Source organism: Pan troglodytes, chromosome 1 (assembly GCF_028858775.2).
Source record: "Pan troglodytes isolate AG18354 chromosome 1, NHGRI_mPanTro3-v2.0_pri, whole genome shotgun sequence".
In the NCBI taxonomy this organism is placed as follows: domain Eukaryota; kingdom Metazoa; phylum Chordata; class Mammalia; order Primates; family Hominidae; genus Pan; species Pan troglodytes.
In genome coordinates, this window is record NC_072398.2 from 121,526,442 (window position 1) to 121,540,882 (window position 14,441).

The 14,441-nt window shown below is 41.9% G+C and overlaps 1 protein-coding gene across 2 annotated transcripts in view; it reads right to left on the reverse strand.

The window, feature by feature from the left end:
• Positions 1-497: 497 nt before the first annotated feature.
• Positions 498-14,441, reverse strand: part of GSTM2 (glutathione S-transferase mu 2) — a 295,697-nt gene continuing 281,753 nt past the window's right edge. The window contains exons 4-8 of one of the 2 annotated variants that reach the window (XR_010154493.1): positions 6,453-6,534; positions 5,974-6,348; positions 4,394-4,489; positions 4,193-4,303; positions 498-1,037 (exon numbers count right to left, since the gene is read on the reverse strand). Coding sequence is in view for 1 of the 2 variants with exons in the window: in NM_001367584.1 (NP_001354513.1) it covers positions 948-1,037; positions 4,193-4,303; positions 4,394-4,489; positions 6,260-6,348; positions 6,453-6,534 (468 nt within the window). In the remaining variant the exon portion in view is untranslated. The remainder of the gene's footprint in view (positions 1,038-4,192; positions 4,304-4,393; positions 4,490-5,973; positions 6,349-6,452; positions 6,535-14,441) is intronic. The other variant, NM_001367584.1, reaches the window with a different exon arrangement.

Here is a 14,441-nt window from a genome sequence, read left to right on the forward strand (position 1 = left end):
GAAAGAGAGGAAGTAAACCCAGAGAGAACGTCCTGATGACAGCTGTGCAGCAAGCCTGGAGAGGGTACCTGGAAGCCATCTGAGAAAAACAATAGAGATTGGGTCCTGGAGACCTAACAGAAGTGATGCAGTCATATAGTGGAGAAGGTAAAAGGGACCCTGGTTCTCTCTGATGGAGATTCCACCCCCTTGGGGTCCTATTCAATGAGACACAAGCTCTGTGCAATTATGGAAAGTACTCAATACGGCTGGATGAATGAATGGGAGATCCAGGCCAAGAAAGAGACATCCTTTCCACAGTGCCTCATGGGGCTTCCTGCTCTGAGTCTCTCAGGAATGGGAGCAAGAATTCTCAAGCGCCTTACTATGCCCAGCAGAATCTTTTAGAACCCAGCCACTGCCAGGATCATCAGCCAGTCCCTTGGAAGAGGCAGTGACAGACAGACAGACAGTCTGGGTAGATGGCCAGGAGCAAATAAGACAAGACACACAGCAAATGTGGTTGAGGCTTTACTTCCATCAGGTAGGCCTAAGGCAGGGACCACGCTGCAGGAGCAGGGCCTGTAAACCAGTCAATGCTGCTCCTTCATGCAACACGGGGACAGCTCGGGGCTGAGCTCCACAGGCGAGGGGCCAGGCAGGCCCTTCAAAGCAGACACAACCACTAACAGGAAGGAAGGTCAGGCTGGCTTTAGTGCAGGGAAGGGTAATGATGGGAGGGGATGTTCACGAAGGATAGTGGGTAGCTGAGGCTTCAAAGGGCCTGCATAGGACAGGGGTTTAGGGGAAGTGAAGAGGGACAATGAAGTCTTGGGAGTAAAGATGGGAATAAACAGGAGAAAGGAACGAGAAGGCAGGTGCTGGGATGCAGAGTCCAGCTGCGCTGCACAGTCTGGGCAGCAGGCTGAGTATGGGCTCCTCACTCCCACCTCCTGGCCTTCAAGGCCCTACTTGTTGCCCCAGACAGCCATCTTTGTGAACACAGGTCTTGGGAGGAAGCGGCTGGACTTCATGTAGGCAGAGATCTTCTCCAAGCCCTGAGAGGGGGGAAAATAAGGCCAGAACTCAAGGTCAGCTGCCCATGAGGGCTGGGACAACCCCACTGCAGACACAGCAGGTCAGGGCCCTGGCCACAGCCTTTCCACGTGGGCTCAAGTGCTGAGGCATCACACAGCCTCTTAGGGTCCCCAGATTTGCGGAGTTAACTCTTCCAACTTCCTTTAAGTAATGTTGTACCACAGTAACAGCTAACGCTTATGAAGATTCTACACGGTGCTCGGTGCTCTGTACCCAAGAGAAATTACAACATAAGCTTAGAAAACCCACTCGACTACTCTGCAAGGCTGAATCTATTATCACCATTTCTCATGTGGGAAACAGAAGTTCAGCAACTTCCTTACATTTAAATACCTAGTAAGGGGGATAGAACTTCAATGTAGCCTGGTTCTGTCTCTCTCCAGTTCTGGCCTCTTTCTGCCAAATTCTCTTCTTCTTCTGCCCCACCACCCCTCACACCAGGCCCTGTCACTCCTTGACTGCACAGTCTCCTTTTCCACAGGGAGGCTCTTGGCTTGTCTGGGTATAGAGACACAGAAGGGAACTCCAGCAGAACAAAGGGGCTCTGAACACACTCACCCAGTGTCTCAGTAAAACCTGGATGAAAGTGGAATGGGGGGTGGCAGTGCACAAGAAAATCAAAGGCGAGACTAGGCTCTAATCATTCCCCTTAAAGCAGAAAGTCCAAGGTCCTCCATCTAGTATCTTAGCAAAATCTCACTGTGCCCTAACCCATGGCATCTGCAGCCCTGCTGCAGATCAGGCTACATGACACTCAGATGTGCTGTGCACAATCTTACCAGGATTGAATGCCCAGATAAGGTATTCAAAAACATCCGGCTCACACCTGTAATCCCAGCACTTTGGAAGGCCGAGAAGGGTGGATCACCTGAGGTCAAGAGTTGGAGACCAGCCTGGCCAACATGGTGAAACTCCATCTCTACTAAAAATACAAAAATTAGCTGGTCATGGTGGCGGGCACCTGTAATCCCAGCTACTTGGTAGGCTGAGGCAGAGAATTGCTTGAACCCAGGAAGCGGAGGTTGCAGTGAGCCGAGATCGCATCAATGCACTCCAGCCTGGGTGACAGGCTTGACCCTGGCACATAACGGGCCATAGCTCTCAGCTCTCCTCCATCCCTCCCTTCCCACCACCTCTTACCTAACTCCAAGGCCACTCAGCCTGGACCAGAACCGCAGAACCAGAGCTGATGGGAACTAGCTGAGCAAGCAGACCTCTTGATGGGGAGTGGAAAAGGGAAACAGATTCAAGGCTCAGAAGCCTGTTGGACTAATGCCTCAAATCCCCAAATCTGTAGTAATGTAGGATTTGCTGCTCTCAAACAAGTTCAGCACACACTTCACAGGCTGCTCTGCCTGCAGGCCTCTCACTGCACTCATTTCCAGGATGGGGCTGTCATCTATGCATCTCCCACTGTGCCTCACACCCTGCCTCATGCAGAGGAGAAGGTCAGTGAATAGGAGTAAAATCAGCGTGCTACTCATCTCACAGGGGGAACACTTGGAACATTGGAGGGAAAAAAAGAGAGGAAGAGGCCAGGCGCGGTGGCTCACGCTTGTAATCCCAGCACTTAAGGAGGCTGAGGTGGGTGGATCACCTGAGGTCAGGAGTTTGAGACCAGCCTGGCCAACATAGCAAAACCCCATCTCTACTAAAAATACAAAAATTAGCTGGACGTGGTGGTACACACCTGTAATCCCAGCTACTCAAGAGGCTGAGGCAGGAGAATCACTTGAACCCAGGAGACAGAGGTTGCAGTGAGCCAAGATTGCTCCACTGCACTCCGGCCTGGGTGACAGAGCAAGACTCCGTCTCAAAAAAAAAAAAAGAGGTAGAGAAGGAAAGTGCTCCAGCACAGGGCATTTCAGCATAAGCTCCTTCAACAGGGGCACCCACATATGTACCCTAATCCAGCTCCAGCCACAGCCCTGGCTCTCAGGATTCCCCACATGGGGGTTCAATCATACAAAGTTTCTGGGTGTAGCTGTGAATACTGCCTGTGGGTTCAGTATTGAACATCAATGCTACTGTGTGTCAGTCCTACTATTGCCAGCTGCATCCGTGGTCCTGAAGTGCTCTGCCTCTTCCAAAGTGTCCTGGGCTATGAAACCCAGGCTGGACAAGGCCTGAGGCTTTTCTTTTGTCACAAAACGGAGAGCCCTGACTGCCGACCATAGATCCAGAGGCTCGCAGGGAGCCCAGCACAGCCTCCACTGGCTCTGGGACCCTGAGCAAAGGACTGACCCTCTCATTCTCAGTTTCTTTGTCTCTAAAATGGGGGAGATAATTCTACCACGCTGTAGGAATGTTGTAAATTTCAAATTCAACACAATAGGTATAATGTGCTGGGTACAGTTCGTGGCATGAAGCCAGCACTCAATAAATGCAAGTTATTCTTTTCTTCTTTTTTTTTTTTTTTTGAGATGGAGTTTCACTCTTGTTGCCCAGGCTGGGGTGCAATGGCACGATCTTGGCTCACCGCAACCTCCGCCTCCCAGGTTCAAGAGATTCTCCTGCCTCAGCCTCCCTAGTAGCTGGGATTATAGGCATGTGCCACCACGCCCAGCTAATTTTGTATTTTTAGTAGAGACAGGGGTCTCACCATGTTGGTCAGGCTGGTCTCGAACTCCCGACCTCAGGTGATCCACCCACCTCGGCCTCCCAAAATGCTGGGATTACAAGTGTGAGCCACCATGCCCGGCTCCTTTTTTTTTTTTTTTTTTCCTTGAGATGGAGTCACACTCTGTCATACAGGCCGGAATGCATTGGCACGATCTTGGCTCACTGCAACTTCCACCTCCCAGGTTCAAGTGATTCTCCTGCCTCAGCCTCCCAAGTAGCTGGGATTACAGGTGCTCGCCACCACGCCCGGCTAATTTTTGTATTTTTTTTTTAGTAAAGATGGGGTTTTGCCATGTTGGGCAGGCAGGTATCAAACTCCTAACCACAGGTGATCTGCCTCCCTCAGCCTCCAAAGCGCTGAGATTACAGGCGTGAGCCACCGCACATGGCCATAAATGTGAGTTATTCTTTGTGTAGCTCCAGGACTGGGAAAGCATCACAAAGGAGGGAAAGGAATAAGAGACATAAAGAGAAAGGAGGCTGGGGGCATCACCTCAAATCGGGAGATGAAGTCCTTCAGGTTTGGGAAGGCATCCAGGCAGCTGGGCTCAAATACTTGGTTTCTCTCAAGGACATCATAAGCGATGAAATCCACAAAGGTGATCTGGATAAGGCCAAGGATATGTGGGCTGAAACCTCCATAATATAGGAAGTATGACAAATCTGTGGTGTCCCCATCACACGCCCCCATTACCTTGTCCCCAAGAAACCATGGCTGCTTCCCCAGAAACTGTGAGTAGAGCTTCAGCATTTCAGGGAGTGCCTGCAGGTATTCTGGTTTCAGTTTCTCCTGAGGCAGAAAACAGCTGTCAACACCCTCAGACACAAGCTCCCTGCACAGATGCGGCCTCCCAGTTTTGTGCATTGCCCCAGCTGGCCGCGGGCAAGCAGTCATCTTCCCCACAGCTGGAACTGGGTCACTGTCCAGGCTTCAGCTGGATACATCAGCATTTATTAGACTCCAACTGGGTAGCTGGAGTCTTTCTGAGGTGATGGGATGGCAGAGCGGAATGTGACACTGTCCCTAAATCTGTCCCCACTGACCTCCCAACAACCTCTGGGTCAGCCCCAGGAGCACCTGAGCACCTGGTAGGCTCTGGACCAGATATGAGCAGAATCAAGGATGCAAAGAACTAAAGGAGCTCAGAGAAAGAAGTAGAAAGTTCCTCCTAGTGAGGCAGCAGAAGAATACAATGGACATTGAGTGGTTTCTGGAAAGATGAGGAGATATTCAGAGGATGAGTGGAAGAAAGGAGGGGGAAAAAGAGCCTCTGGCTGCCCCTAAGCTGTCTGTTAGGAAAATTCGCTGATCTCAGTGTATGTCAAGAGAGCACTCGGAAGACACCAAAATTTCAGGTGCCATTACTCCTTTGTTTTGCACTTGTTTTCCTCATAGTTTGTGTATTCCTAAAGCAGGCAGATGATATAAACCACTGGGAGAGATGGCCCAAAGCACAGGTCATGGGTCAGAGATGGAAGGGATTCTGGAAGTAACCATTACTGTCTAGAGAGTGAATTCATACCCTGGGGAGTCAGGATTCTATAAGTAGATTGGTGGGGAATTGATTTAGAGGTTTTATTTGACACGACTTTGGGGTTTGAGGGTCACTCTGGTGGCATTATAGGAAATAGCTTGAAGGATGAGTAGCACTAAAGAGTTCAAACAGAAAACAGGACCCGTGTATTTGGCAGGACCACAGTCTTGGCTCCTGATCAAAATGAGAGGTGAAGCTGGCTGGGCTTCTGGGTCAGGTGAGGACTTGGAGAACTTTTCTGCCTAGCTAAAGGATTGTAAATGCACAAATCAGCGCTCTGTGTCTAGCTAAAGGTTTGTAAACGCACCAATCAGCACTCTGTAAAAACAGACCAATCAGCACTCTGTAAAACGGACCAATCAGCACTCTGTAAAATGGACCAATCAGCTCTCTGTAAAATGGACCAATCTGCATGTGGGTGGGGCCAAATAAGGGATTAAAAGGAGGCCACCCCCCCCCTTCCCCCCCGCCCCACCTCCCCTCCCCTCCCCACCTCCGCACTTCCCAAGCAGCAGCAGCAACCTGCTCAGGTTGTCTTCCAGGCTGTGGAAGTGTATTTTCTTTCACTCTTCACCATAAATCCTGCTGTTGCTCACTCTTTGGGTTTGAACTACCTTTATGAGCTATAACATTCACTATGAAGGTCTGCAGCTTCACTCCTGAAGCCAGCCAGACCATGAACCCACCAAGAGGAATAAACAACTCCAGACGCGCCACCTTTAAGAGCTGTAGCACTCACTGCGAAGGTCTGCGGCTTCACCCCTGAAGTCAGCAAGACCACAAACCCACCGGAAGGAAGAAACTGCGGACACATCTGAACATCTGAAGGAACAAACTCCGGATACACCATCTTTAAGAACTGTAACACTCACCGTGTAGGACCGCGGCTTCATTCTTAGAGTCAGCAAGACCAAGAACTCACCAGAAGGAATCAATTTTGGACACAAACTCTGCAGGGAAAAGGGAGACTGGGAGTAGGGTAGGGGAGACTGGGAGTGGGGTGGGGGGGACTTGGGGGGACTTACAAAATCTGGGTCATAGCAGAGTTTGGCCAGCTGCATAAACTGGTTCTCCAAAATGTCTTCGCGAATCTGCTCCTTTTCTGATTCCCCGCCTACCCTCGTAAAGCAGATTCTCTCTCAGCCTCACAGCCCAGCCCAGCCAAGCCGAGGAGGAGGCCACGGTCCCTCCCCGCATCTTGCAACCAAATCTACTCACACAGGTTGTGCTTGCGGGCAATGTACCGCAGGATGGCGTTGCTCTGGGTGATCTTGTGAGTCCCATCAATCAAGTAGGGCAGCTGGATAGATGGGAAACCGGGGAAGCTCAGTTGGGCCACCAGGCTCCCAAGCATCCCCTTCCCTTATGCAAGGGCAGAGAGAGACTGGGCACTCACTGTACCTGCTCATGGCAGGCCTGAGATAGAAATACTGTCACACTAATAAATGAGCTGGGATACAGAACATCATGCAAGGGGATCACATCACTGCACTCTAGCCTGGGTGACAAAGTGAGATCATGTCAAAAAAAAAAAAAAAAGAAAGAAAGGAGAAAGAAAGGAAGAAGAGGAAGGAAGGAAGGAAAAGAAGAAAGAAAGAAGAAAGAAAGGAACAAAGAAAGAAAGAAGAGAAAAAGAGAGGAAGAAAGAGAGAAAGAAAAGGAAGGAAGGAAAGGAAGAAAGAAGGAAAAGAAAGAAAATTCAAGTCCTGCCTTGTAAAATGCAGTACTCCATTTTCCCAAAGAGATCCCAAGGGAAACTTAACTACAGGATAAAGACAGACAAAAGGACATAAATTACAACTACTCTAGGTTCACATAGTATTTTGTTTCTGAAATTGGTTTTAAAATATCTATGTCAGAGTTCATTTCTAGAACTTTATCTCTAGAAAACATATTTTCACTTCTCAATACAGGAAAATGGAGATTGGAAAAATGAGGTTGGAAAATGATTTCCATGCTTATCTCTCAGTTTCTTTTTTCAACTTCCCTTTTTCATCTCCGTATCTTCACTGATACCTAGGAATCTCTGTTACATCACAGTCTTCAAGAGCTTTGCTCACAGCGAATTAGTTAAGACATTAGCTTTCAAAGGTATATGATATTCTCTCACAAGCATTTGTCTACTTTTAATAGGGCAAGCTACGTAAAGATGTTAAATCTCATTCCAGAAATACCACATCTACTCTACCTATTTATGAGAACAGTCGTCTCTAGATCAAGATAGAAATTCATAGTTAGGAAATAAATCCCTGTAGGGTTTTTCCACAGTCCCAATATGTCCCCTACTGTCCCGATTTTAGCAACAAAAATCCCCCATCCAGAAAGTCCTTCATTCCTAAGTTGAAAGATTGGTCACCCTATTTCTATCTGTGTCTCTTTCTTTCATAATTGGCTCATAATCATAGCAGTCACAATTTAGAAAAATTTTATTTTACTGAATTACTCATTGCTGTTTTCTCATTTTTTAAATAATAAACACTTATTAAGAAACATTGGAAATACACCGAAAATAGTAAACAATAAAACAGAAACCGTTGGCAGAAATAGTCACTATTAAAATCTTAATATACTCCCTTCCAATGTTGTTTCTGTTAATGCAAATTAAAAAATCAGAGATTCGCCTCTGTGAACTAGATCTCTTTTTACCTTTAGATATTATTTGACAAATACATAGCTCAATCATCTATCCAAACTTCTCTTTTACAGACTCCATGCCAATTAACCTTCTCCTATGAAACTATTATTTCTTCACATAGGATAAATATGGTTATTGACACACAAACTTTCTTAGTTACACTGCAATCCAGTTGTGCGTCCCTAAATTTATACCAATTGGATTTAGAATGATCATTACTAAAGAGGCTTGGTCTTATCTCTTGCAATTTGCTTCTTCCTTCTTAAATTCAATTCTTGTAATGTAACTATAATTTGGGGGTATCTTTTTGCCTCATATTCAAATTCTCTTTCAAACTGAGGTACATTTCTGTATTTCTGTATTTGTATATTGCATATAATAGTATAGAAAACAATAATGAGATTATAGTGTACATAAAAGTTTTGAAGTATAATTAAATATTTAATCTATAAATATATTAAATATGAGCTGCTGACTCACCAAGCCTGGTTTGGCTTCCATCACTTGTATAATCAATCACCTGTATTAAATCACCTCTGCTTGAAAGATGAAGAATAGTTTCTGATTTATAAGCAAACACCGAAAGCTCTTCTATTTCTTGTTTGCTAAACAAGATTTGTCAAAGTTAAATATTTTATTTTATTGAATTCACTTTTTGCCTCTCCTACAATGATGATTTGCTTTTCCTCCTTTAACTTGTTAATGTGATGAATTATACATAGTTTTTTTTCTATTGTTAGAAATCCTTGCATTCATGGAACAAACACAATTTTCATACTATATTATCTTTTTTATAGACTTCTAAATTTAATTTGCTTTTAATTTAAAATGTTTGCTGTTAGGTTCATGAGGAAAGTTGGCATGTAATTTTCCTGTCTTACACATTTCTCATATAACATTGTTATCAAGGTTGTACTGGCCTCATAAAATGAACGAACAAATGGACCTTTTTTTATTCTGGAGTTGTTTTTATAAAATGGAAATAATCCATTTCTTGAAAACATTTGATAGAACTCACCAGTAAAAATGTCTGGGCCTGCTGGTTCTCTTCTTCTAAGAAGAATTTGGAACTTATAATTAAAGCTCCTTTAATGTGTTAGAAAACTTTCCAGGTTTCCTTGAACATTAATAAATTCCAATGACGGAAAGCCCTCAGATATTAAATATAACCTTAAATATAACCTTCCCCCAATTCAATTTTTCTTTTGCAGATATGATTAGATACTCTAATTTTTCAACCTCTATTTCACATATCCATTTTCCTTTCCTCCTCTGTACTGTCTTCAGCATAATTTGTTTAGTCTAACTTCCAACTCACTTATTTTCTTTTTGGTTCTATCCAATATTGTGTTTAACCTGTCCATTTAGTTTTTAATTTTCATTATATTTTTTATTTCTAAAAGATCTCTTAAATTCAGTTTCAATCTGCTTAATATAAGATACATACACTGTCTCAATTTATATTCCTGGCACACCTCATTGATTTTTTAAACATATTAAACACGGCTTTTATAGTTATATAGTCATCCTAATATCTGAAATCTTTATGGGCATAATTCTGTTTCTGCTCATGATGTTTATTTCCTCATGAGTTTTGTAAGAGTCTTACTTTTTTCTCATTTTGGGTGAAATTTTACCTGTGGCCATTCTTTGAGACATGGGCTGAATGTGGGTTTCTCCAAAGACACTTTGCCTTCGTTTTGTGTTTGGTGGTAATACCAACATGGGATAACTATAAAATAAATTATCAGTTTCATGTGTGGGTTTTTTTTAACTTATACTTACAGTGAAAATTTAAACCACAAATTCATGTGAAGATGGCCTTCTCATTTTTCCTCTAAATAGCACCGAGTTTGAGGCAGGAAAATTTCCTGGTTGTCTCCCCCTGAGGAACAGGTTTTTATCTAGTTTATCCTTTCACTGAAATTATAGTCCTTCGTATCTCTGGCTTTCAGCAGTTTTCTCCTGTAAGACTGCTATACTGGGCAGGCACTAGGTTTTGTCTCACACTCTCCCATATCCCAGGTGGTCATAAAAATTGAAGCTCAGGGTACTAGGGCCAGGACTGTCCTTATGGAAGCTTCTGGTTTGGGGGTTTGCATACCTCTCTGGATTTATGTATTCTCCTTATGCTTGGCCTATGTGGTTCACCTTAATTTCTATTCAAGTCAGTAATATACTTTTGAAAAATGACATGTACATTTTATCTGGTATTTGTAGATTTCATACAGCAGGATAGTGATTCAGCAAATTTAGCCTACCACAATGCTGGGAATAGAATTCCCCTAATTTTTGAAAACATTATATCAAATCATGTTTATTGCCATTAATAGTCTTATAAATGTGCTTTTAAGTAACTGCATTTTGTCATAGCTCATTGTGATTGTATATTTAACTAGTTCACCCCTACCTCATGTTTTTTGGGAGTGAAGGTTGTACTCAACTCATTATGTTAAGTGATACTACAGTAAACATCAATCTATACATGCATTAATAATGATTTCCAAGAAAGTAGTGACACATGGTCATAATCATCTTTGAGGCTGATGGTACATATTTTCAAATTGCATCTCAGAAATAATATACCAATCTGTGCTCTAATCAGCCGCATATGAAAGTGTCATCTTTCTGTTCTCCAATCAATACAACTACTACTGTTTTTATACCTACAAATCTGACAAAGATGTGAGAAGGCATCTTATAGTTTCAATTTGTATTTCTTTGGTGACCAATGTACTAAATTACTCAATGTACTAAATTACTCTTTTCCTGTTTATCATCCATTTCAAACAAAATGTAAACCATTTTTTAAATTTTTTTATATTAATGCAAATCGTAAATCACTACTTTATTTATTCAACTTCCTAAGCAAAATTATATGTTGTCCCATTTATACATTTTATATTAGATCATTCTGCCTTACATTTATATCCTAAAAACTTTCAGAATTATATAATAATTATGAACAGTTGATTATAAATAATGTCTTTATTAGGATATTTCTCCATAAATCTAAATTTCATCAGTCTTTCTTTATCTCTACACAATGTCCTCTTGTATTATATTAATAATTGCAGATACACTTCTTTTTGCTATTTCTATTAATTCTTTCCTATTCCTATTGTCTGTTAGTCTCCCATTTTCTCCCATAAAATAAATAAAAATTTTTCTATCAGATTCTGTGATATATTACTTCTTATTCCCAGCCTTCAACATTTTAAGAATTCAGATTGACCTTTTCTCCCATTCTTATTTCAAGTTATCAGCATGTCGATACTTGGGAAATCTCATCAAGTGTTTAACAGTGCATACTTTACTGATTCATTATTTATTTCAATTTAATCTTTCTTATTTTCATTCAACTTTTTTCTCAGTAATACAACTTTTTCAAGCTTTTTATTTTCTAATGCATTTCTCCAAATAGCAGCCATAACCCTTATATGCCCTCTTTCAATGACAACAACAAAAGTGTGCTTGGCTTCTTGGAAGAAAATAATTATACCAATTCAAGAAGGAGAAAACTGATGTACTGATAAACAAATGGGCATCTTAGGATCATGTTTCTCACAAGTAAGGCAGTTCCAGAAATTCCTAGGACCATAATGGGTTTTATTCTAAATAGGTTAAACATATCACTTAAAAAATTGTTTTCTACAGTTCTCTAATATTGCTTACAATTGTCCACGTTTCCATGTTTATAAATTTGCACTTTTTTTTTTTTATGGAGTTTTGCTGTTGTTGCCCAGGCTGGAGCCCAGGCTGGAGTGTAGTGGCGTGATCTTGGCTCACTGCAACCTCCACCTCCCAGGTTCAAGCAATTCTTCTGCCTCAGCCTTCTGAGTAGCTGGGATTACAGGTGCGTGCCACCACACCTGGCTAATTTTTTGTATTTTTAGTAGAGACGGGGTTTCACCATGTTGGCCAGGCTGGTCTCGAACTCCTGACCTCAGGTGATCCACCCGCCTTGGCCTCCCAAAGTGCTGGGATTACAGGCATGAGCCACTGCTCCCGGCCTTATACTTGCACACTTTTTAATTCTAAGACCTTGCTACTCAGTGAGGGATCCTGGGACTAATACCATCAGCTTGACTTGAGGCCCTGTTTGAAAGCAGACTCAGAATCTGTAATTTATCAGGATCCCCAGGTAACTTGTATGTGCAGTCTAGTTTGGTAGATCTGCTCTGGCAGACTGGAAGACTCTTCTATCTGCCTCATGTAAGGTGCAGGTGACATAATTAGGTAATCAAGCAAAAGATCACATATTTTAATAAGAAAGAGACACTGGCTATTATTTTGAGTGGTAAAACAGGTTATTCAGTCCCAGTTTAAAATGGAAGTGACAGAGACCAAGATCAAGATTTTTAATTTGAGATGTGCCTGCGATGCAATTACATTTGCTGAATGAAACTGCTTCAGTAATTAGATGCAGGTTTCTTCTCTCTTCTTTTTGAGATGTAAAGAAGACACAACAGACTCATGGAACTTAAAGAACTAGATGCCAGCTAACAAAACATGCTATCCAGACTCTTTCGTTTCACCATATTGCTTCCTTGAAAACATAGGACAGTGCCAGTTTAGCACTGAAAAAAATCAGTTCTCCTAATTCTAAAAAGAGGAGACAGCCAGGCGTGGTGGGTCACTAAAAATACAAAAAATTAGCTGGGCATGGTGGTGCATGCCTGTAATCCCAGCTACTTGGGAGGCTGAGGCAAAAGAATCACTTAAACCTGGGAGGTGAAGGTTGCAGTGTGCTGAGATAGCGCCATTGCACTCTCGCCTGGGCAACAAGAGCGAAACTCCATCTCAAGAAAAAAAAAAAGAAAGAGAGAGAGAGAAACTGTAATTTCATTTCAGAAGTTTTATAGGGTACTATTTCCAATTCTTTTTTTCTTACTCCATTAAAGTGTAATTAGCAGTATGTGAAAATTTCCACTTTATCCTCAATCAGAAGCCTCTCCTTCCAATTAGCATATTTTTTTTCTATTAACTTTGTAAAGTGGGATTCTTGTTTTATACATACCCCTGGAAAGTATACTTAAACTGTGAGACCCTGGGATTTTATATTTCCAAATAGAAGATACCATCCTCTTGTATCACAAAATGTACCTAAGATGGTTTGGATTATATTTAAATATTCTTGAATGAAATAGACTTACTGACTGAAGCCAATTATTATATTTTTCCACACCAAAACAAATGCAATAGGAAAAGATGACAGTTCTATGTAGTATTCCTGCTTCCATATTGCACAAATTAGAAACATACATATTCTATTATGTTACAGGGTCTAGGGCTTTGGGAGGACAAGGCTGCAGGCAGCCGAGATTGTGCCGCTGCACTCCAGCCTGGGCGACAGAGTGAGACCTTTTCTCAATAATAATAATAAAAGTAAAAAGAAATATAATATTTAATCAATATATGCACACACATGGGTTTATCATGACACACATGACGTGTCTACAGTGAAAAAAATGAGTAAATCTAGAAACCTGTATTGCCTCAATAGCTAGCTAAGTACTTCAATATGCATGTTTATTTCAACAATTTTGTGTTAAGCTTCAGTGGTAAATAAGCAGAGTACACTGACCATAATGAATACTTCTTTTGATGAGGGTTATCACTACACAATTAAAATATTACATAGTTGGCTGGGCATGTTGGCTCACACCTATAATCCCAGCACTTTGGGAGGCCGAGGCAGGCAGATCACCTGAGGATGGGAGTTCAATACCAGCCTGACTAACATGGAGAAACCCCTTCTCTATTAAAAATACAAAATTAACCAGGCGTGGTGGCACATGCCTGTAATCCCAGCTACTCAGGACGCTGAGGCAGGAGAATCACTTGAACCTGGGAGGCAGAGGTTGTGGTGAGCCGAGATAGCGCCATTGCACTCCAGCCTGGGCAACAAAAGCAAAACTCCGTCTCAAAAAAATATATAATAATAAATATATATATATTATATATAATAAATATAAATATAATATATAATAAATATATAATATGTATTATACATATAATAAATATATATATTATATATAATAAATATATCATATATATGATATAGTTTAGAGTTAAATACTGACTGCTCTTGGGAACTTTGAGGTATTCTGAGGGATATAAATAACACGAAGAGAATAGCACATTGGCTTGAAGCAGATTAGAGTCTGCTACCTGCGTGAATACTTGCTTTTCATGAACTATGAGGATGCCCTTAGCTTTTGAACCACTTCTACTTGTGTTGAAATTTACCCTTTAATTTTGGGGTTTGACAGGCTCTGCCCTTCTGTTATGCTTGAGTCTGGCTTTTCCTACTCTGACTCACTTTGATTCTTGACCTCTGAATCTTATTCCTATTTTACAATAAACACACATCGCACATACGCCAATTAGTAGAGTGGAAGAGGGAAAAATTGCCAAGGAACTATGTTTAATTTTGTTCCTTTCGCAAACCAGACACCATAACAGAAAAATTTTAGGAACATGTGCATGTTCAGTAGCCTTCAATGCAATTATAGTGGTTATTAAAAAGTGTTGGATAATCAATATTTTTTAAAGATTCACTAGTCCCT